This window comes from Poecile atricapillus, chromosome 20, assembly GCF_030490865.1.
Source record: "Poecile atricapillus isolate bPoeAtr1 chromosome 20, bPoeAtr1.hap1, whole genome shotgun sequence".
NCBI lineage: Eukaryota > Metazoa > Chordata > Aves > Passeriformes > Paridae > Poecile > Poecile atricapillus.
In genome coordinates, this window is record NC_081268.1 from 5,569,845 (window position 1) to 5,591,707 (window position 21,863).

A 21,863-nucleotide genomic window follows, 5' to 3' on the forward strand; every position below is an offset into this window, starting at 1 on the left:
ACAGGCGCAGCAAGAGCCAGCTCCAGTGACAGGATCTGACCATGGAAAGTGCACAGCCACCATCAGCCTCTATGGCCCAGCCCTGGTGACTGGGGGCTCGTGTCTCCTGGGGCCAGCACCCCACATCCCACACCATCAGTTAGGACTGAAACAGTGTTTTGGGAATGGCCTCCATCTTCACCATGGCCACATCCTGCTCTTGCTGCTTGAGGGACTTGCCACTGGGGCAGGATTGGACCTTCAGGGGCTGGACATTGGCCTCCTGGCATTGCTACATCCAGACAACCTCCCTTTTATGGTCCAAGGCCAGGCAGGGAGGTGTCCAAAGCCATGGGAATTCTCCCACACGTTGAAGGAAGCTGCCTTCTTCGGGCACAGCTAATATTTAGTCACAAAACACCTTCATAAATCAATAAGAGGGTACAGAAACCAAGTAGATTTTTAAAAAACAAACAAAAAATACTATTTCAATTTAATACAAGGTTAATGCTGGGGTGCCCCACACCCTCCCCAGCCCAGTGAATCCTTCCCTGCACCCTGGTGAGACCCTCGCTGGCCAATGTCACATTTGGGGACTGATAGCAACCAAGGCCATCCAGAGCTGTGTTTGTTCTGGGATTTGGGACCCGACTGCAAGAGGTTGGCAGGACATCTTATCCCCACCGGGATCCTGACTCTCCTGCTGAGTCAGGGCCCAGCCCTGGGTGAAAGGAACACAGCTGAGAGGCGAGGGGGTGTCTGGGAGGGACAGAAGAGGTACAAGCTCAGCGTTCCCTGAGCCACGTGTCCCACTGATGGGGTGGGGAGGGACAGGAGGAGAAATGGCCCTGAGTCCCCTCCTGTCCCTGGGCTGTGTCAGTAAGGGTAGGGGGAGACAGAGATGAGGAAGAGGAAGATGCTGGGTGCTTGCTGCCCGTCTGGGACCAGCACCTGCACCTTGAGCCGGTGGGTGCCCGGCTCCCGCAGCGGCCGCAGGGTGGAGATGATGCCCTGACCCCGCTCGGTGCGGAGGGCGAAGGGGCTGTCGGGGTCCTGCTCCAGCAGCCTGAAGACGGGGCGGTGGCGCAGGAAGGTGGCCGGGGAGAGGTGCAGCACGTCCCGGCGGGCAGCGATGCCGAGGGGCAGGGGCAGCGCCTGGTACTGCAGCGTGGGGCCGGCCGGGCCGCAGAACGGGGGGCAGCGACCCACGCACAGCCTGAGTGAGAGATGGGGAACGTGGGGTGTGGTGGGTGCCAGAGAGTGGGCAGGACACTCGGGGTCATGGTGACGTGAGGAGAGCGGGATGGGCACCCCCAGCCCCACGGCACGACTCACCCTGGGCTGGAGCCTCTCCGGTACCCAGCTGGGCAGGGCACATCCACGCACCGGGCACCTCCACGGGTGTTGAAGCACATCTGGCCCGAGCCACACTGGATTGTGCCCTCCATGCACTCATCCACATCTGCAGAGAGAGAGGGGCCAGGTCTGAGGGTGCTGGGGTGCCCATGGCTGAGATGGGGGTTCAATCCCCAGCTCCCCCACCTCCCTACATCTGCCTGGACACTGAGGCAGCGAGACAGGAGCACTCAGACTGCAGAGAGCTGAGACTGGGAACAACTGTCCCAAGAGAGGATAATGACTGTCAGCCCAAAAAGATGACACCCAGGGCATCATGGGGACTGGGCACCCCCAGGCACCCCTGCACTGACCGTGGCAGGTCTTCCCGTTGGACAGCAGCCGGTACCCAGTGGGGCAGAGGCAGCGGTAGGTGCCCAGGCTGTTCCTGCACTCGTGCTGGCACTGGTTCAGTGTCTGACACTCGTCAAGATCTGTGGGACGAGAGGTGCAAAGGCAAGAGGGGAAGGATCAGTCCCCTGTGGTGTCACTGCCTTGGTCCAGCCTGGCTCTCACCTCCCTTTCCCAGCACAGCAAACACCACAGGGCGCAAACAAAGCGGTGGACAGGGCAGCAAGGAGGACATGAGGTACTTTCTGGGGACAAAGTAGTCTCTGAACTGCCTCCAACACCCTTCCCCAGTGCACGCTCACCCGTGCAGGTGCCATTCCTCCTGATGTAGCCCACGGGGCAGGGCGGGGCCCGGGCAGCCATCCCTGCATCCTTCGCCACCCGGCGCAGGGCGAGCTGAGTGTAGATGGATCGTCCCCGTGGGCGGCTGCTGGGCCCCTGCCGGCGCAGGGAAGTATCCCAGGGCATGCTGCTCCTTGTGTCCCTTCCCTCCATCCCCGCTGTGCCACACTGCCCGCCTGGCAGCAGGGTCTTGCCAGCAGGGCACAGGCACTCGTAGGAGCCCCGCAGGTTGCGGCACTCAAAGGCACAGGGTGGGGGAAACTGCAGGCACTCATTGACATCTGGGGGAGGAAAGAGATGGGGAGCTGCAGCTGGATGGGGGAAACTGAGGCTGGAACAGGGCAGGGAGGTGACCATGGATCCTGAGAGCCCTGCTCATACCCAAGCACGGCCAGCCAACACCCAGTGTGCGGTAGCCGGGAGGGCAGGAGCAGCCGTAGGACCCGGCAGTGTTCTGGCAAATCTGGTTGTAGCGGCAGGCATGGGACCCCTCGGTGCATTCATCAACATCTGGGGAACAGAGACAGGACAGGGTTGGGGGGACAGGGAAGCAGCCCCAGTTGCCCCTTGCCATCCTCACGGCCCTTCAGGACGGGTCCGTACCAATGCAGTACAGCTGCCCAGGGGATGGGATGAATCCCAGTGGGCACTGGTCTGTATCAGCCCCTGTGAATTGAGCAGAGAGAATTAGATGTGCTGTGTCACTGCAGGGACATGGCCTTTGCACCCTCACAGACACCCAGAACTGACAGCAGATCTCCATCCCCATCCTGGGGGCTCTCCTGGTTACCTGCATCAAGCGAGGCACGGAGCTGGAAGTGGAGCTCCTGTTTGGCTGGGTCATAGGAAGCTGTGATGGCTCTGGCCCGGAGGTGCTGCACCCGGGGGGGCTGTGGCCCCTCGGGGGGGTCGAACACGATGGTGTGATTGCAGTGGGCACGGACGAGGCGCCCATCCCGCAGGAAGCTCTGCACCGAGCCCCCGGAGAGCTGCCCCGCGCCCGTCCGCACATAGCGCTCACTGAATTCCTGGGGAGAGGCAGGGAGGGCTCAGGCCATGGAGCCCCCGTGTTCCCAGCATGGGAGCCGTGGTCCCTTGGGGATAACGGGCAATGCCATCACCTGCGGCAGCACCACGGCATCGCCAAAGATCTCCGGCACGGAGCCGCTGATGACGCTGTCCAGCCGCAGAACACCAGCACCATCCGCACCCCGGGCAAGGTGGGTGACCCGCAGGAGCTCCCCTGCCAGGGGGGAACAGTGAGCAGCACCCCACAGCACCCCACAGCACCCCACAGCACCCCACAGCATCCCACAGCACACCACAGCACACCACAGCACCCCACAGCACCCCACAGCACACCACAGCACACCACAGCACACCACAGCACCCCACAGCACCCCACAGCATCCCACAGCACCCCACAGCATCCCACAGCACACCACAGCACCCCAGACTCAGCTTCACTCTTGGATCAGGGTGGTGCATGGGGGAGATGGAGCTCCCCAGGAGCTCCTCCTGTCAGAGACCCCTCACCTGTGGCAAACTGCAGCAGTGACTCGTGCTGGAAGGTGCCCTGGGTGAGCAGGAAGCCGCTCTGGGCTGCCCCGCTGGCGTGTGCCAAGGACCAGTAAATGGGGGCAACGATGGTCACCAGCACCCGCATCAGTGGCCCTGGGAATGGGGAAGAAAGGGTGCCACCATGGAGCCAGCACCCTCCTCGGGGGGTGCCCAGGCTGGCCCATCCCTCCTCACCCACAGTTGAAGGTTTGGGGGGAAAAAGGTTTGCTTTTTGGGTGAAAAAAGAAATAAAAACCTTTCCCACAAGATTTATATCTGACAGAGGTCAAAACTCTCACAAGGGTGAGGGTAGGAATGTCCACCCACCTATGGCAGGTGGAATGCTGCCAATGCTGCTCTGGAGGGTGGCGGTGCTGGACTGAGAGTCACCCAGCACGCTGGCATCAAGGGTGGACACACCGAGCTTGTAGCCATTGATGACACCGACCAGGCTGCCCCGCACCTGCTGCAGCTCCCCTGGGGCCAATGGGATTGGGTCAGGCAGCAGCACTGGGACTGCACTCCCATGGGAGAGCAGGGTGCTTGCCTGACTCCCCTCTCACTAACTTGCATGTCCAAAAAAATCTTGTTTTCTGGAGATGAAGGCAGCCAGATCAAGCAGGCAGTGTCCCTGCCTGGCTGCAGCACAGTCCCCAGAGACCCCATGGCTCCAGGCACAGTGCCATGTTGAAAAGGGATGTTGTGAGTGTGGCCCTGTGCCTCGTCACACCAACAGGCACTGACACCCCCAAACCCTGCACTGTATCAACCTCAAGGTCCTGGCATAGCCCCAAGCTTTTATTTGCTTCTCCGGCGTGCCTGGCAGCGAAATGCCAGCAGCCACACAAGGGCACACAGGGCATCTGGCACTTGCTTCTGCCTGGAAGAAGAGAGCAGGACTCTCTGCTCCCACGGGGCAGCAGGAAAGGATGTGTCTGTGCGTTCAGCAGAGCCCCTGGGAGACAGAAATTCAGTCATGGGCAACTAAGGCAGGAAGGTCAAGGAGAGGCAAGTGAGGGCTGGCACGCGGTGGCTGCCTGGGATTGGGTCTGTTTGGGCTCAGGCCTTCAGCTGAGCGGTGGAAGAGAGGAGAGGACAAACCAGAGTGAATCACAGGGGTTAGAACAAGCAAGGCATTATCACTCCAAACCACCACGCTGGAGGCCTTGCCCTGGGGTGTAGCAGCACTGCAGGCAGCCCCAGCCCCCCCAGCCAGCCAAACCCCCAGGACCAGGGGCAGGCACCCACCTTGGACATCCAGGGAGGTGTGGGCGACGGCAGAGCCCAGCGCATTGCGGGCGACGCAGGAGTAGCTGCCGGCGTCACGGTGGGTGACAGAGGGCAGGACCAGGGTGGCATTGGGCAGGACACGAGCGTGGGGACCCTCGGGCAGTGGCTCCCCATCCTGCTGCCACTCCACAGAGGGCGTGGGCTCCCCTGACACCACACAGTGCAGCAGCACCTGCTGCCCAGCATGGACCCTCGCCTCTGCTGGTGTCACTGTCACCACAGGGGCACCTGGGCAGGGAAAGGGATGCAGGAGGTGATGCAGCATCCCCCACAGATCAGGGGTAGTTGGAGGGGCTGAGAGGTGACATGGTTTGCAGTCCCTTAAAAGAAGGGTGCGGAGGGGCCCAGCACTCACTCTGCAGAACCAGGGTGACAACTTTTGCTGCTATGCCCGCATCGTTCTCCGCCACACACCGGTACTGCCCCACATCAGTGCTCTAGCAGGACCAACAGCATCAGCACAGCGTTTTGCTTTGCCAGGAAAGCACCCTGAAATGTGCCAGCACCCCCCAGGCCCTGCTCACCCCCACAGCACGGATGGCCAGGGAGCCATTCTGCAGCTGGTGCAGGCGCCCGTGGGCCACCACCGGCACCCCGTCCTTGCTCCAGCGGATCAGGGGCTCAGGGTGACCCTGGGCATGGCAGTCGAGGAGGGCATCACCTCCGGAGTGCTCCACCTGGTAGATGCTGGCATCCCCCTGTATGACGGGCGCCTCTGGGAAAGGGAAAGGGGTGGCAGAGGAGGAGGGCTGGCTGGGCAGCCCAGTTTCCCTGCCAGCACCTACCTCTGACAGACACGAGGACAGTGGCTCTGATGGCTCCGGCGCTGTTCTCAGCGTGGCACACGTAGGTCCCGCTGTCCGTGGGTGCGACTGCCTCCCGCCGCAGGACGCTCCGCCCGCTGTGGCCTGATGCACCATCTGCGGGGTGCAAACCCCCAAAAAGGCTGGTTGGCCATCAGCTGGTTACAACCCCCACAGCCAGACATGCTGGCACCCCGGGGACCCTGAAAGGTGGGACAGAGGTGGCACCAGGATGTCATTGTCCCCCCAGTTCAGCATCCTCTGTCCCTGCCCAGGTACCAGTGACCGGCTGCCCGTTGGCCATCCAGGAGACGTGGGGCTGGGGGCTGCCCACTGCGGCACACAGCAGCTCCAGCTTCTCGCCCGGGCTCAGGGTGATGTCTGTGGGCAAGTGGGTGAAGGTGGGCAGGGTGTGGATGGACAGGGAGAGCCGGCGAACGGCCTTCCCAGCAGAGTTCACCGCGGTGCAGGAGTAGCTGCCAGCATCCCTTTCCTGTGTGAGGATGAGAGGGAGTCATCTTGATTCTGGGCTCCAGCTGCAGCCCTGGCTCGCTGAGCTACCACTCTGCTGGTTTTTGTGCATCTAAAAAGCCACAGTTTGGACAGAGCCACTTTTCCCAGCCCACATTAACAATCTCACACTGCCCCAACCCTCCAGCCTGTGGCACAGCACTGCACGGGGCTCTCCCTGTGCCAGATACATCCCCAACCAGCCAAATGCTCTTCAGCAGCAGCAGACACTTGTTCCTCAGTGCTCCAGCCTCACCTGGACATTGCGGAGCAGCAGCTCCCCAGAGGGCAGGACAGTGGCCTTCCCACCCCTCAGCAGGGCTCCCTCCCGGCTCCAGGACACTCGGGGCTCGGGGACACCACGGGCGGCACAGGGCAGCAGCACCTCCAGCCCCTCCAGGACCACCAGCTCCAGGGGGCCGGCAGCGATGACGGGGGGCACTGGATGGGGCAGAAGGGCAGTGACTTGCTTACAGCCACGTTTGCTGTGAGGAGCTGGGGAAGGTGCTGAGCAGAGCTGTGAGCACTGGGGCTCTGATCACTGCTGTACCTTGCACAATGAGCCTGGTCCTCCCCGCAGTGGTGCCCGAGGGGTTGCGAGCCATGCACAGGTAGGTACCTGCATCCTCTGGGGCTGCTCGGAGGAGACGGAGCTGCCCGTTGGGGAGCACCTTCAGCCCAGAACCTGCCAGAAATGAAGGACAGGATGGGGCAGCACAGCTGAGCCAAGGCACTGATGGATGATGTGCAGGGACTGCTTCCCCCACAGAAGTGCCTCTTCCCAAGGACTGTCCATGGAACAGCTCCAGTGGCCACCACACCCCTGTAGGCCAGCAGCCAGGAGAACCCATGAACAGTGACATCCCACACCATGTCAGGATGCCTACAAACTCCTGGCACCTAAATCTCCCCCTAGGTAAAGGTTGGCAGGTAATGTGGGCTCTGCCAGCCCCCAGCACACTCCTGCTCACCTCCAGTGATGCCAACACCATCCTTTTGCCAGGTGACCTCTGGCTGGGGGACACCTGTGGCCTCGCAGGACAGCACTGCACTGGTGTTGACCATCACCATCACCATGCCAGGCAGGGGCTTCAAGGCAGGGGGCTCTGTGAAGGGCAGGGAAGTGCTACCCTGGGAAGAGGGCACAGAACCCCCAGCAGCAGGACCCTGGAGCTGTGTGTATGTCATGGGGTACCATGCACTGTGAGCCAGAGGTGCTTCCTGGCTGTGCCTGCAGCATTCCGAGCTGTGCAGGTGTAGCGGCCGGTGTGTGCAGGCAGCGCCTGCCGGATCTCCAGGGCTCCTGGAAAACGGCAGGCAGAGGGGAGGCGGTGGGAGGGCTGGCAGGGATGCCCTGTCCCCACCAGGGCTGTGCTGCCCTGTGCTGTACCTCTGGGCAGGACACGGTAGCCCCTTCCTCTGCTGCCCAGCTCAGCCCCCTCCTTGCTCCATGACACCGTGGGTGGGGGCACGCCCGAGGTGTAGCAGGTGAGGACTGCGGGGGACAGCCGGGTGACAACCACATCTGTAAGGTCATCAGCAATGGTGGGGGGCACTGGAGAAAGGAGGGAGGGAGGTGAGCAGGGCAGAATGGCAAATGTTGAAGAGGTTTCTGTCACTGTTCATATGGGCACGAGAATTTCTCTTCCCCTCTTGTCCACCCCCAAGCCCAGTTCTTGAGTGGGGACCCAACCATTTGCAGGTGACAGATCCTGGGGAAGCCACTCTCAGCAGGACCCCCAGCCCCAGGAGCTCACCATGGACAGACACAAGGAAGACCTTCCGTGCCTCTCCAGCAGCGTTGGTGGCGATGCACTCAAACCGCCCCTCGTCCCGGGGACCAGGGCTGGAGATGAGCAGTGACCCTAAGGACTGCAAACTGGGTGGGCAGAGCACACATCAGGATCACCCCTGTCCCACGGGGGGCAGCAGGAAGGGCAAACCCCACCCTACAGGGGAACCCTTTGGTGTACAAGGTGGCGGGTGCTGCATGTACCTGTAGGTGCCATGTGGGAGGTGCAGGTTCAGGGGGTGGCCATCCTTCTCCCACCTGATGTGGGGCTCGGGGGACCCCCAGGCGTCACAGCCCAGCGTGGCTGGCTGCTGAGCCAGCAGGGTGAGGTTGGAGGGCCCAGGTGTGATGGCAGGAGGGACTGTGGGAGGGCACGGCAGCGATGAGCACAGGACAGTAGCACATCACTGCACTGATGAGAGCAGCCCAGCAGTGGTGGGTAGCAGGAGGGTGAGCCCAGGAGGGATCCATCTCCCACTTACCCAGGACATGGAGGTCCAGGCCTCGCCAGGCAGAGCCAGCAGGGCTGGATGCCATGCACAGGTAATGGCCCAAATCCTGCGCCTGGACAGGGTCAATTTTCAGGGAGCCTCCAGGCAAGAGCTGCAGCCTGAGGAGGAAGAGCAAGTGATCCCTGTGGGGGCTCTGCATGGCTAGGCTGCATCACACAGGGCACAAGGGTTGGGAAGGTGACAAGTGCCTTTGCAGCCACATGCAGCACACGCCCACTGAGCTGGTGTGAGGACAGAGCACAGCTCCTCGCAGGGTGACTGGCACACTAAACCACCTGTTGCTGTGGAGGGTGGCATGATCTGAGCACCAGCTCTTGGTGCCACCAACCCGCAGAGCCTCATACCTGTCGCTGCCAGGCAGGGGCAGGAGCTGGCCATCCCTCCGCCACGTCACCCGGGGCACGGGCCACCCCTCCGCCAGGCACGGCAGCACAGCCGAGGCGTTCAGCAGCACCTTCACCTCCTCGGGGCCCGCCTGGATCTCCGGGGCCACTGCGGCAGCACCCAGAGACACCACCCAGAGTGTGGAATAAAGCTCAGGGTGGGAGGATGCCAGCCCAGAGCAGCACCGGGGGCTGCCATCCCATCACCCGACCATAAGACACCCTATGATACCCCACACCCTGGGTTTAACCGGGAAGGAGCCGGCGCTCAGGGCCAGGGCAGGGCAGCGCTCACCGTGAACCTGCACCCGGACGCGCGGGCCGGTGTCCCCAGGAGGGCTGGTGGCCCTGCAGCTGTACTCGCCACCATCCGCCGCAGCCACCGCCCGGAGCTGCAGGAAACGCCCCTGCGCCAGGACCTGCCTGCGAGCATCCTCCTGAAACCCCCGGGACCCCCATCAGCATCCTCAGCATCAGGCCAGCACCAGCCCCATGCCGCTGGTGCATCGCAGCCCCTCAGCCCGGTCCTGTCACAGGTACCTGCAGCTGGGAGCCCTCCCGGTGCCACTCGATGTTGGGGTGGGGCTCAGCCCCCACTGGGCACTCCAGGAGGAGCTGCCCCCCTGCCACAGCCGTGATGATGGGGATCTCCCCGGTGCTGGCGATGCTGGGGGGTCCTATGGGACATGGGCCAGGGGGGTCAGGGTGTCCCTCGTGGGTTGGACACCTCTGTCCCTGTCCCCATGAGTCGTACATAGGCCCAGACTCTGCAGGACCACCACTGTGCTCCAGATCCCTCTTTTGGAGCCCACAGCAACCCCAAAAAAGGATGTTCTGTCTCTCTGGTCCCCAAGGCTTGGACCATCCTTCAGACGCCCCTGCTAGCCCCCTCCTTACTGCACTGCTGAGATCACACTACCTTGGATGTTGAGATGGAAGCTCCTGCTGTCGTCCCCTGCAGGGTTAGTGGCCAGGCAGGTGTACAAGCCAGCATCAGCCACCTGCACAGGAGAGGCAAAAATTGAGGCACAAAAAGAAAACCCAGGTTAGGAGAAAAAAGCGGAGCTCCTACCTCAATGCTCTCAATGTGGAGGATGCTCTCGTTCCCTGACATGAGTGAGGGCCTTGCCAGCAGCTGTCCATCCTTCTCCCAGGTGACAGTGGGCATGGGGACACCCGTCACCACACACTTCAGCTCTAGAGGGGTGCCCACAGCGATGGATATCTCAGTGGGGTGGGATGCAGCCTCAACACAGGGTGGCTCTGCAAGGCACACAGCGAGGCAGGAGGGCTCATCTGCTCACTGCTCCCAAAAAATTGGTTAAGCTGCCCTTCCCAAATCCCAGAGGGATGACACGCACCCATCACCACGAGGTGGAAGGCTTTGCTGACCTCTCCCACTTCATTCGCCACCAGGCATGAGTAAATGCCTGCATCGGCCGGTGCCACGGCCAGCAGACTCAGCTGTTGGCCACCAGGCACCTGGTCACTCTGCTGCCCCAGGGGCTCTCCGTTCTTCAGCCAGGTCACTGATGGTGCTGGGGACCCGCTGGCTTCACAGGTGAAAGTGACATCGGAGCCCTCAGCCACCATCTGCTCCTCACTGCTCTCGGGGCTCTCCAGGACAGGGGGTGCTGGGGAGAAAAGTCAGATCCCCAGACACTGGGGCAGGGTTTTGCCACTCCCCGGTGTCCTGCAAGCAGCTGGAGCGGGCTCAGCCTGAGGACTGATCTTGGGCTGCTTCTGCTTTGCTCCATCCTGTCCAAGCCCACCCCAGCAGTCAAGGAATGGCTCAGGACCCTGCTTGGGGATGGGCTGCAATGCACAACGTGTACTCTGCCAACAAAACCAGTGTCCGGGTGTCCCCTGCTCTGCCCTCCCCAGCCCCCTGCCCTGTACCCTGTATCTGCAGGACGAAGCTGCGATCGGCCACTCCTGCCTGGCTGGAGAAAATGCAGGTGTAGAGTCCGGCATCGGAGAGCTGCGCCTGGGAGATCCTAAGGCGAGGGATGGGACACGGGGATGGGGAGCAGACATCAGCTCCGGGTGACCCTGCTCCCCAAGGTGACACTCAGCCACTTCAGGGCAGCGCCCTCAGGCAAACCAGCCCCGCAGCCCGGGGCTCCAGGGTCACTTCTCTCTCACCGGAGGATGTGCCCGGCCGAGAGCAGGGTGACACGAGGGGACAGGCGGAGGGGCAGCCCGTCCTTCAGCCAGCTCACGTGTAGCGGAGGGGACCCCCGCGCCCGGCACTGCAGGGTCACCGCGGCGGACAGGGCTCCACGGACCACCTCCGAGTCATCGGCAGCTCTCTCGATGGCAGGAGGGACTGTGCGGGGGGACAGAGGGGCTGCTGGCGCTGTCGGGGGCGGGGGTGGCCCCGGCGCTGTCCCGCAGGTCCCAGCCCCGCTCACCCAGCACGTTCAGCGTGTGCAGCCGCGCATCCTCGCCCAGCCTGTTCCGGGCCAGGCACGTGTAAGCCCCGGAGTCTGCGGCTCGCAGCCCCTCGAGGAGCAGGGTGCTGCCATCCGGGGACACCCTGATGGGGAGGATGGCACAGTGACCTCCGTGCTCATCCCGAACGTGCCCGCGGGGCAGAAGCGCTCTGTGCTCAGTTCACAGCTGAGGATGAGGATTCTGGGGTGCTTTGCAAGGTCAAGGCATCAAGTGGGACCCTGCCAGGGTGACAGTGACCCTCCCAGACTCCAGGGTTTAACCCAGGATGATATTCCCTCTGCAAAGAGCTGGGATGAGTGCATCTCAGAGCAAGCAACAGGAAGAAGCAGCACAGCTCAACCTGTCTCATCCGGCAATTTTGGCCCTGGGGTGTCCCCCCAGACTCACCGGGCGCGGGAGGGGGGCTGCAGCCCCAGGGGCTGCCCGTCCTTCAGCCAGGAGATGTGGGGAGTGGGCTGCCCCTCTGCCCGGCACTCCAGCCTCACCCTGCTGCCCTCCAGCACGCTGTGCTCGCTGGGGTCCCCTGAGCTGCTGATCCGGGGGGCCACTGCACCGAGGAGAGAGGGAGGCTGAGGAAGAGGAGGGGGAGGAAGGCTCATCTCTGAGGCAGAGCCTGCAGGGACCAGGTTGCCTCAGGCAAGCCCTACCTCGCACCAGCACCATGAAGTCCTTGCGTGCCCCCTGTGCCAGGCAGGTGTATTGGCCCTGGTGGAAGGGCTGGAGGGGGCTGAGCTGGAGCTGGGCCCCCCCCAGCACCAGACCCTGCTCTGGGCTCATCTCTGCAAGGAGACAGGGTGAAGGGGGCTGAGCAGTGCTCCTCCACTGAGCCCTCCCCAGGCTCATTGTCATGCTTCCCCCTTCCCCCATCGGGACCCAGGTTTGGCTGTTAAAGCAAAGCAGGGTTTTTGCAGAGTTCACGCCTGGAGTTTTACAGGAGAAAAGAGACACTGGTTTGGGGGAAAACCCCTGTCCCAGCAAGCACCCCAAGGGTACCCAGACAGCTCACCCCCCACATATTCCTCCATCACGTCTCGTGCCCACATCCCATTGCCTCGAGCCTCAGGAATGAATCTGAGGTCTCTTAAAAGCATGCAGGGAAACAGACAGCCCCTTCACGCTCTATCCCCTCCCTGTGCAGCCCTGAGGGTTTCTTGCAGCAGGATTAGAAGATGGGAAACAGAGGCAGGACTGCTTGGAGGGGAGCAGCAGTGAGGCTGGGGGTGGCAGCAGGGCACAGCGTTCCCCTGCACACACCCAGCGGGTGCCCGTCCTTCAGCCAGGTGACAGTGGGCACGGCCACACCAGTGACTTGGCAGGTCAGGGTGAGGGCTGTCCCCACGTCAGCTTCAAGTGTCTCCTGCTGTGGGTCCTGGATGCCTGGGGGCTCTGAGGAGGATGAGCAGGGACAGGGGGTGTGAGACAGACCGGGACTCACTGTCAGCTCCTCAGTGTGTGCTCGGGGGACAGAGCTCCTGGCTGAGCCCTCACTGCTTACCATGGATGGTGAGGATGAAGCTCTTCTCATCCTGGCTGGCCACGTTTGGTGCCACACACGTGTATGTGCCTGAGCTGGAAAGCTGCAGGTGAGGGAGCTGCAGCACCCGAGAGCCTGGAAGAAGTGGAGAGCAGGGAATCAACAGCCTGGAGCAGAACCAGGTCTGGGCCACTACGCCAGCAAGCAGACTGATCCCCCAGCACCCGGCCAAGCTCCATGCTAAAGGAGTCTGGCCATGGAATTCTCATTTTTGAGGTCCAAAGCCTTGTTGTGCCCTGCAGGAAAGGATGCTGAGCTCCCAGGAAGCAGCAGCATGGAGTTGTGCAGGATGCAGCCCTTGGTCCTCTCCAGAGGGGATCACTCAGCAGTGTCATGAGTGTGTCATACAACACAAAGGCTGAGCTCAAGACCCACATGAGGCATCCAAAAAGGGAGATATGGGGACCCTGAGCTTGCTGTCAAGAGCTGGGGCACAGGCAATCATCCTGGCTCATCCCAACATACCTCGGGTGACGGTCACCTCCTCACTGAGCCGCAGGATGTGGCCGTCCTTGTACCAGGTGATCTCTGCATCCGGGTGGGACTGGATGTCACACACGAGTGAGACGCTGCCATTGACAACGCCATCGATGTTTTCAGGGTCTGTCCCCACACTCCTGGGAGCTTCTGCTCCAGAGCACCCAAAAGACAATGCCAAAGGGGAACCATCACTTGTCGATGCCTCCCCAGGAGGAAACACGCACCGAGCCTCTCACCTGCTCGGAGCGTGTGGCACCTCAACCTCCTGGCACAGGGTGAGCGTGACCAGCACAAAGGGACAGAGGCAGCCACGCAGCTCCAGAGCCACAGGAAACTCCAGTTGGTGGAGAAAGAGGAGGAGGGGAGTAAATCAGTGACCCAGGGAAGGGGAGATGCCTTACCCTGCACAGTGAGGGCAAAGTGCTTCTCGGCTGAGCCGGCCGGGTTCTCAGCCATACAGGTGTAACTCCCGCTGTCACCCGCCTCCACCATTGCCACCTGCAGAGGAGGAGCACCACTGAGGGCTGCCCAGAGCTGGGGAGGTGCTGGGGCTCACATGGGGACCTTGGTGAGATCAGGGCAGCCTCCTCCTGGATGAAAGAATGCCCCATCCCCTCCATCCACTGCCCCCTGTGTCTCTCCCCAGCACAGCCACCTGCTTAGGGGAGCACCAACCTGCAGGACTGTGCCACCCTCCAGGAGCTGGTGCCGTGGGCCAACCTCTATGGGGAGATCATTCCAGAGCCAGGACACCGTGGGCTCTGGGTGCCCTGTAGCTTCACACTCAAAGTGGACAGTGCCATTGATGGTGGCTGTCACCTCCTCCAGCAGCTCCTCTGTGCCACCACGGATGGCCGGGGCAGCTGGAAGCAGGTGGTTATGGGGCTGCCGTGTGCCTCAATCCAGTGTCCCCCCGTGCCTGTACTCACTCAGCACCTCCAGCTCGTAGTGCAGGCGGTCCCGTCCCGCAGCGTTGGCCGCCTCGCAGGTGTACCTGCCCCTGTCCTCCTCCTGCACCTCCTGCAGCTGCAGCACCCGGCCCCCTGCGACACGGGACAGGGCTGGGGCAGGCCACAGGGTGTGTGGGACAACCCCGCAGCCAGGCCCTGCACAGAGCCCTGCACAGCCCCAGGGACTCAGGGGTCCCATGGGTGCTATGTGTGCTGGCAGGAGGGAGGGAACAGGATCCAAACTCCTCCGTGCTATGGATGCTCTCAGCCCACAAGGCTGCTGCAGGACCACCCCCAAGCACCACCGTGGGAGTTCACACCCACTGCCCATTACCTTGCAGCATCAGCACCCCCATTCCAGGGGAGAGGGGCTCCCCATCCTTGTACCAGGTGAGCTGGGGGGGTGGGATGGCACTGGTGTCGCAGTAGAGGGCGGTGGGCTGGCCAAGCACAGCCTGGCGGTGCTCTGTCACCTCCCCATCCTGGTCTTCCTCCCGATAGAAGATCTCAAGGGCTTCTTTGGGGCTTGTTTGCTGCTGGAAGATGGGGGGCACTGCGGGGACAGGCTGCGCTCAGCTGTGGGGAGCAGGGACATTGACCCCCAGGTACATCCACAGCATTTGCCCTCACTGGAGCTGAGGAGATGTTGCTTTCCAACAGGCTTAAACTTTTTTCCTGCTCACCCTTCTCTGCTCCCACAGTGACCCCTGAGGACCCCTGCTCTTGCTGGGACAGCCCCTCCTCTGGGTGCTGGCTCTCTGCCCAGAGCTCACCTTGCACGTGCACGATGAAGTCCCTGTCATCTTCACCCACAGCATTGGTGGCCACACAGGTGTAGTGCCCCGAATCTGAGACACCAGCTGGCTGGATCTGGAGGACCTGCCCCTCACTGAGGATCTGGAGGTGTTCAGAGCTTGCCAGAAGCTGAAAGGAAGAAAGAGAAGAGCAGATTGCACTCAGGAGTGGGGCAGAGCCCAGCCAGCCATACAAAGGATATCTTCCCACTCCATCCAGCTGGGACAGTCCCCAAACCCAGCAGCTCCTCCCTGCTCACAGCTGGGACCTCACCTGCTTGTCCTTGTACCACCGGATGGTCGGCTCGGGCACAGCCCAGGTCTCACACTCCAGCACCACCGTGCTGTTGACCCTGGTTTTTACCTCTTTCACAGCAAATTCCCCCAAAGGATCCTCTCTGGCAATCCAAGGAGGAACTAGTGGGGGAAGACAAACAGAGGCAAAAGGCAGCAAAAGGAAGCAGCACTGGCCCAGTTACCATGCTGGGGTCACTGCAGGAATTAGGACATGGGGAGCTCCCTCACCCAGGACCTTCACAGCATAGTTCTTCACAGCCTCCCCGTCCTCGCTGGCCACGATGCAGCTGTAGGTGCCTGTGTCCTCCTCCTGGGCGTTCAGGATCTGCAGCCCGTGGCCACCTGGGCAAAGGGGGTCTCCTGAGGGGGTTGCTGCTCACAGCCTCTCTCTCCCCACCTGAAGGCATCTCAAGGGACCTGCTGAGCACCTGCCAGCCTGGCTGGAGGGGCCTAATGCTCTTCCAGAGCCCAGTCCCAGGCTGATAAAAACCAGCACTGAGGAGGCTCTAATTATTATCAGAAGATGCAGCACTTGGAAGAGCAGCATCCAGCTGATGGCCTGAGCCCTCAGGTCCTGCAGGATGATGACTTCTCACCATTCCACTGTGCTGGACCCCAGCCAGACCAAGAAAAAGCCCCACTCCCAATCCCCAAGGCATACACAGCAAGGGGCCACCACAGTCATGCAGACCAGTGGACAGCAGCACTGTACCAGGGAGCAGGAGGACATTTCTAGATGCTTTGAGAGGAACCTCGTCCTTGAGCCAGGTGACGTTGGGAGATGGGTAGGGCAGAGCCTCACAGACCAGGGAGATGGGGTTGTTGATGATCACTGTCACTTCTTCTGCAGCAGCATCATCTTGAGCAAAGGTGGGACTGGCTGCAGAGACGTGGTTGTATGTTAGATCAGCACTAGCAACCACTTAGGCTTCTCAGTGCTTCATCCCCCCACCAGAGAATGATCCAAATTCAGGGAGTTGGACTTGACAGGGCATGTGCCAGCTTCAGACTCTGCCTTGTCCTGCTGCCCTCCAAGAACACAGAGATCCAGAAGACACATCCCCCCTTCCCACAAGCCACCATCACAGGTGGATCCTGCACTAAACAGGTGTTTCTGCTCCTCCAAGAGGTCTCACAAGGGCTTTGGGTTGGGACAGGTCCATGCCATGCTTTAGCTGCAGGACTAAGGGATCCTCCCCACCTACCTGGGGCAGGCCATTGAAACCCACTAAGTCTGCTCACACCTGAGACCCTGCCTCCATCCAAATTCGTCTCATACCCAAAACATCCAGCAGGTAGTGCTTGGTTTGATTTGCCACAGAGCTGGAGGCCACGCAGGAGTAGCGACCAGCATGGGCCAGGGAGGCTTGGGGGATGTGGAACAAGGAGCCATCAGGGGAGATGGAGAACGTGCCAGGAAGAGGGTGGTTGTCTTTCAGCCAGGTGATCTTAGGTTGTGGGTTGCCTGTGAGGGATGGAAAGCAGGTTTTGGCCTTCTTGTGAAGTTTTTCCATATGTGAGCACAGCCTGGGGTCAGAGCTTTTCTGGAAAGCAGGGACATCATCCCAAATCAGAATTATCATGATCTGGATCAGGATTTTAGAAGCTGCTGGATGAGCCAGCAAGAAGAAAGAGAACTGTCCTAAGTGGGAGGTGATTAATTATTCCCATCACTAAAGGAGAAATGAGATTAGAGGAATTTTAGCTCCATTTGGGAAAGATTGGAGCTTACATTGTGGAACAGGCTCCCCATGTGGGCGTCCCCTCCCCAGCGCTTCCCGGACAGCACAACTGCAGAGCCAGGAATCATCTCAAAAAAGCTCTGCAGCCAATTTCAGCTGTTTTCATGTCTCTGACTGGAGCCATCCATTTTCTCCACACCCCAAAGTGAGACTCAGGTCTGTCCCTGAGCCCCATCTCCCACTTGCTCATGCCACCTCCCTTGATGCTCACCTGAAGCCAGGCAGGACCAGGTGACAGGGTGACCCTCGGGCACTTTGAAGATGTGTTCTTCACCCGCATTCTCAATGTGGGGAGGAACTAGGAACACAAGGCCCCAGGGACTTCAGCAGCTGGCCAGCTTGGCCTCTGAGCTCACATCATAAGGACTCCAGCACATCCAGCATGTCCAGTCTTAACTCATGTCTGGTCCTGCAAGGGTGGAGCTTTGAAACCCCACCAGGAATCCTGCAGCAGACAGAAGACCCCTCCTTACCTAGGACCTCCACGTAGAAATGCCTCCTGGCCTCCCCAGCTACGTTGCTGGCCAGGCAGGAGTAATGACCACCATCCTGGGCTCGTGCATGGGTGAGCCTCAGCAGCCAACCCCCTGGAAACACAGAGCAGAGAGGTCTCAGGGCCCCAATCCAGGTGCCAGCACATCCCACCTGTGCTCCTGTGGGGCTGTAGCTCCACCATGAGTTTGAACTTATCAGTGTTGGGGCAAAACACGCTCCCAAAGCACTCATCTCTCACAGCACCCAGACCCCTGACCTGAAAGCACGTGTGTGTGCTCGCTGGGGGTGACAGGAGAGCCTTCCCAGAACCAGGTGACAGTGGGCTGGGGAATGCCAGTGGCCTCACACGTCAGCGTCAGGGATCCTTGCAGGGAAACGCTGACATTGGTTGTCAATCCTGATCCTCGAATGAACTCAGGAGGAACTGGGCATGCAGAAAAAGACAGACACCCATGTGCAGAGCAGCCAGGACATCAAAGGAGCAAAGCAAAGAGGAGAGAACTGCGTGAACCTGGTTTTTCCCACCTTCTTGCTTTGCACAGCTTTAGGACACAAATCCAGAAGGACCATTAGCATCACCTGAAGATGGTGACTTTAAAGGTGCTATGGGACCCACAGCAAGTATGTGCTACTTACCTGCACACCTGAGCCCAGGCTTACAGGTGTCAGACTGGGATGGCCACACAGCCTGAGCCACCTCAGAATAACCTTTTATAACTCAAGTGACCTTCACCCAAGAGGTTTCCCCAAGTCCTTGGGTAGTAGAGCACTTTATATGAGACCATCTGCTGTGATGGCTCTGGAAAGAAACTTCTGCCTCACGGACACAGTTCTACAGCTATTCCTGAAGCCTTGCTGACCCTGAGACCTGCTACGGGCTGGATTGTCCAGCATCTACTCCACATCGAATTACTCCAAATCACCACCCTCCTTGTCCTGCCTGCATCCACACCAGCCCCATCCCATGTCCTTACCATGGACCACAACATCAAACTCCCTCTGCTGCTGCCCCTCTGCGTTGGCCACCAGGCAAGTGTAGTGTCCTGCATGGGCCACCTCTGCCCTGGGGATGTGCAGCCGCTTCCCTTGCTCTGCAAGCAGGAGCCCATCCCCACCAGCCACGGGCTGCCCGTCCTTCGCCCACATCACCCATGGTGGTGGTGTCCCCACGGCCTCGCACTCCAGAACTGTCTCGCCACCCTCGATGACAGAAACCTTCCTCGGGGCGTTGCTGCTGCCCTGGAGCCTTGGCAGTGCTGTGGGCAGAGGGACACAGGGTGGAGGGGATGTGCAGCAGCTCCCTCAGACATGCTGAGTGGAGAGGCAAAGCTGGCCCAGGTAGCAGCATCCCTTCCAAAATACCCAAGGCACCAGGCAATGGCTTCTGGGTCCAGCTGGACCTTGCATTGAGGGAAGTCACAACACCTCCACCCACCCCCACTGGTGTCTGGTCCCCCATGCTCACCGTGCACCTCCAGGTGATGCTCCTTGCTGCTGCTGCCGGCAGCATTGCTGCACTCACAGATGTACGTCCCCTGGTCCAGCAGCTGTACCTTCTCCATGTACACCATGTTCCCTCCTGGGGACACCAGCTTTGGGCTCCCTGGCTGCGTGGAGAGGGGCTCACCTGCCCGAGGAAGGGGACAGCAGCTTCCCCTCAGGCTCCCAGCAGGACAAATTCCCACCCAGAAGCTGGATGCTGCTCAACAAAAACTGCTCCTTGCTCCAAGGAGACCAACAAGTTGTTCAACCCATGTAGGTAGAGATGAGGCTGAGGAATAGCCTTACCATCCTTCCACCAGCTCAGGGTGGGCAGGGGGATCCCATGGCACTCGCAGGCCAGCTGGACAGACTCTCCCTCTAGCATGGACACGGTCTCGGGCTCTGGCGAGGAGAAGGATGGAGGCACTGCAGGGATGAGAGGAGCAGCTCATTGATGACACTGGACAAGAAGAGAAGGGCAGGTCCTCACTGGAGCTCCATCCTGCTGGATGCACACCCCCCACAACCCTGCTGGGTGCCACAGAAAGCTCTGTGACATTCCCCTGCCCTGGCTTCATGTGAAAACAATAATCTTGTCTCTCCACCCAAGCCAGGGATGCTTTTAATTGCACGTGGCCAACTGCAGAGGATGACCAAGCATCCCACAAGCAGGCCAAGGTCAGGTTGGCCAGACACAGCCTTATTAGGCGGCCCTGCACACTGAGAAGGTTACCCAAGTCTTTCCATTATTGGATGATGTTCTCAGCTGCTCCTAAATACAGCTGGCTGGAAAATGGTGACTCCTTCCCATGAGGGATATCAGTTTGGAGAACAAAAGCCCCAACACCCAGAAACCCTTGAAAAACAAAAACAGCAGAACCCAAACAATCCACCCGAGCCAGGACGGCAGACGTGCAAACATTTCCCTGGGAAGAGATTTCAGGAACAAGCCCAGAGCAGGAGAACTGGATCTTCTCCACTCCCTGGCCACCTGCCTGCAGGACTTCCACCAACTGGCCTAGAGCATCCCTGAGAAAAGCCAGAGCCTGGCTCAGCCCCCGGTGCTGTGGACATGCTGAGTGCTCTGGGAAGCTGCAGGGATGCTTGGATCAAATGAGAAAAAGCATCCAGTGCCTGTCCTGGCAGCAGCCCAGGAGTCACCACTGAGTCGCCCAAGTCCAGGGGGGACAGAAATGTCACCAGGCACACAGGATGCAAAAGGGACAGGGTGGGTAGGTGACCCTGTAATGGGGACCTGGCAATACCCATCCATAGGGCCATGGCTTTCCAGGACATAATTTGGGATGAACCCAGGGAATTGCAAACGAAGCAGAGGACAGGGGTCTGCTAGAGCCATCTTCCATGATGTATCCCGAGGGCTGGGACCCCTGATGGGCTGGGACAGCCCCACTGATGCCACAGTCACGTGAGATACTCCAGGGGAGAAGCCCCCATCTCTCAGGAAACCACAGCTGCCCTCACCAGTGACCTGCAGGCTGTACCAGAGCTCGGCCACTCCGGCTGCGTTGGAGGCCATGCAGCGGTAGCTGCCGGCATCGGAGAGTCGGGCACGAGGGATCTCCAGGCGTTTCCCATCCCTGGACAGGGTCAGTCCTGCTCCGGCCGACAGCAGCTCGTGCCCCTTGTACCAGGAGATGTCTGGAGGGAGGCAGAGAGCTGAGCTGTGAGGAGCGATGCTGCTGCCCCCCTCAGCCAGGGAAAACCCCGGGGATTCACCAGCAAGAGCAGAGGGACAGGACTGACTCACTGGGAGCAGGCAGCCCCGAGGCCAGGCACTCCAGGGATGCTGAGCTGTTCTCCAGGATGGCCAGATCCACTGAGCTGGGTTCGATGTTTGGAGGCACTGCAATCCAGCACACTCTGTCATCGGCTAAGTGTGACCAGGCTGTCTGCAGCCACCACAGTGCAGGGCCCAGGGGCACAGCAAGGCCACCAATGGCTCTCGGCACGCCCCGAGCCCTGGCAGAGCAGCAGCCGGGATCCACAGCTCTGGGAGGGGACCACAACACGCCGTGGTGCCACCACTGCTCCCCAAGGCACCCAGCAGGTTTGGTCCCTGCCCCAATGAGATTCATTCTTCCCAGGCAGGAATCGCCATTCCCTGCCTGGTTTCTCACCTGGCACTCTCAGAGTCACATCCTGCTGGTGGAGATGGGGCTGGGGGAGGGCCCCAGCAGGGAGGACTGAAACACCGGTCAAGGATTTACTGCCAGTGTGCCAGTGGCCATCACCTCTCAACTCCATTGACAAAGGACAAGATCCCAAGGGTGCAAGCCAGTGACCCTGCAGCTACCAAAAATCTGGGCCAAGAGCTCCCTCCCCTTTGGACAGCCGTGTTCTTCCTAACACATGGGATGGGTAGCCCATCTCACCCCCGATGCTGTGCTCACCATGCACTGAAACATGCACCTCTGCCTGGGCCAGCCCTGCCCAGTTGCTGCCCTGGCAGATGTAGAGCCCTTCGTGACCAAGCCCCACTCGGGTGACCAGGAGAGTCCCACCATCCTTGGACACCACCACGCCATCCTGCCCTTCCAGAGGGTGCCCATCCTTCAGCCACCTGTGAGGAAGGGGACAGGCAGCAAGCCCTTGGTCTGTCCTGCCACCACCCACGGCCTGTCTGCGCACCCACAGGGTGAACAGTGGGGTGCTGGCAGCAAGGACTGTCCCCTCATCACCTGGAATGGGCCTGGC

At 60.7% G+C, this 21,863-nt stretch overlaps 1 protein-coding gene across 1 annotated transcript in view; it reads right to left on the reverse strand.

The window, feature by feature from the left end:
• Positions 1 to 436: 436 nt before the first annotated feature.
• Positions 437 to 21,863, reverse strand: part of HMCN2 (hemicentin 2) — a 32,911-nt gene continuing 11,484 nt past the window's right edge. Inside the window, exons 25-79 of the mRNA XM_058853822.1 lie at positions 21,560 to 21,729; positions 20,917 to 21,012; positions 20,631 to 20,807; positions 19,455 to 19,574; positions 19,132 to 19,293; positions 18,641 to 18,922; positions 17,923 to 18,090; positions 17,645 to 17,758; positions 17,383 to 17,469; positions 16,709 to 16,894; positions 16,142 to 16,309; positions 15,658 to 15,771; positions 15,407 to 15,549; positions 15,112 to 15,262; positions 14,673 to 14,891; positions 14,318 to 14,431; positions 14,064 to 14,251; positions 13,790 to 13,886; positions 13,374 to 13,535; positions 12,870 to 12,983; positions 12,629 to 12,760; positions 12,022 to 12,153; positions 11,762 to 11,921; positions 11,332 to 11,456; positions 11,063 to 11,246; positions 10,817 to 10,914; positions 10,279 to 10,551; positions 9,990 to 10,180; positions 9,837 to 9,918; positions 9,458 to 9,594; positions 9,213 to 9,354; positions 8,879 to 9,026; positions 8,505 to 8,632; positions 8,227 to 8,383; positions 7,988 to 8,109; positions 7,621 to 7,785; positions 7,426 to 7,533; positions 7,202 to 7,336; positions 6,781 to 6,915; positions 6,487 to 6,671; positions 6,000 to 6,213; positions 5,703 to 5,837; positions 5,442 to 5,632; positions 5,273 to 5,354; positions 4,876 to 5,145; positions 3,955 to 4,104; positions 3,604 to 3,741; positions 3,189 to 3,310; positions 2,858 to 3,095; positions 2,671 to 2,733; positions 2,449 to 2,577; positions 2,028 to 2,348; positions 1,689 to 1,808; positions 1,315 to 1,441; positions 437 to 1,195 (exon numbers count right to left, since the gene is read on the reverse strand). Of these exons, the coding sequence (XP_058709805.1) occupies positions 856 to 1,195; positions 1,315 to 1,441; positions 1,689 to 1,808; positions 2,028 to 2,348; positions 2,449 to 2,577; positions 2,671 to 2,733; positions 2,858 to 3,095; positions 3,189 to 3,310; positions 3,604 to 3,741; positions 3,955 to 4,104; positions 4,876 to 5,145; positions 5,273 to 5,354; positions 5,442 to 5,632; positions 5,703 to 5,837; positions 6,000 to 6,213; positions 6,487 to 6,671; positions 6,781 to 6,915; positions 7,202 to 7,336; positions 7,426 to 7,533; positions 7,621 to 7,785; positions 7,988 to 8,109; positions 8,227 to 8,383; positions 8,505 to 8,632; positions 8,879 to 9,026; positions 9,213 to 9,354; positions 9,458 to 9,594; positions 9,837 to 9,918; positions 9,990 to 10,180; positions 10,279 to 10,551; positions 10,817 to 10,914; positions 11,063 to 11,246; positions 11,332 to 11,456; positions 11,762 to 11,921; positions 12,022 to 12,153; positions 12,629 to 12,760; positions 12,870 to 12,983; positions 13,374 to 13,535; positions 13,790 to 13,886; positions 14,064 to 14,251; positions 14,318 to 14,431; positions 14,673 to 14,891; positions 15,112 to 15,262; positions 15,407 to 15,549; positions 15,658 to 15,771; positions 16,142 to 16,309; positions 16,709 to 16,894; positions 17,383 to 17,469; positions 17,645 to 17,758; positions 17,923 to 18,090; positions 18,641 to 18,922; positions 19,132 to 19,293; positions 19,455 to 19,574; positions 20,631 to 20,807; positions 20,917 to 21,012; positions 21,560 to 21,729 (8,611 nt within the window). The 3' untranslated portion in view covers positions 437 to 855. The remainder of the gene's footprint in view (positions 1,196 to 1,314; positions 1,442 to 1,688; positions 1,809 to 2,027; positions 2,349 to 2,448; positions 2,578 to 2,670; positions 2,734 to 2,857; positions 3,096 to 3,188; positions 3,311 to 3,603; positions 3,742 to 3,954; positions 4,105 to 4,875; positions 5,146 to 5,272; positions 5,355 to 5,441; positions 5,633 to 5,702; positions 5,838 to 5,999; positions 6,214 to 6,486; positions 6,672 to 6,780; positions 6,916 to 7,201; positions 7,337 to 7,425; positions 7,534 to 7,620; positions 7,786 to 7,987; positions 8,110 to 8,226; positions 8,384 to 8,504; positions 8,633 to 8,878; positions 9,027 to 9,212; positions 9,355 to 9,457; positions 9,595 to 9,836; positions 9,919 to 9,989; positions 10,181 to 10,278; positions 10,552 to 10,816; positions 10,915 to 11,062; positions 11,247 to 11,331; positions 11,457 to 11,761; positions 11,922 to 12,021; positions 12,154 to 12,628; positions 12,761 to 12,869; positions 12,984 to 13,373; positions 13,536 to 13,789; positions 13,887 to 14,063; positions 14,252 to 14,317; positions 14,432 to 14,672; positions 14,892 to 15,111; positions 15,263 to 15,406; positions 15,550 to 15,657; positions 15,772 to 16,141; positions 16,310 to 16,708; positions 16,895 to 17,382; positions 17,470 to 17,644; positions 17,759 to 17,922; positions 18,091 to 18,640; positions 18,923 to 19,131; positions 19,294 to 19,454; positions 19,575 to 20,630; positions 20,808 to 20,916; positions 21,013 to 21,559; positions 21,730 to 21,863) is intronic.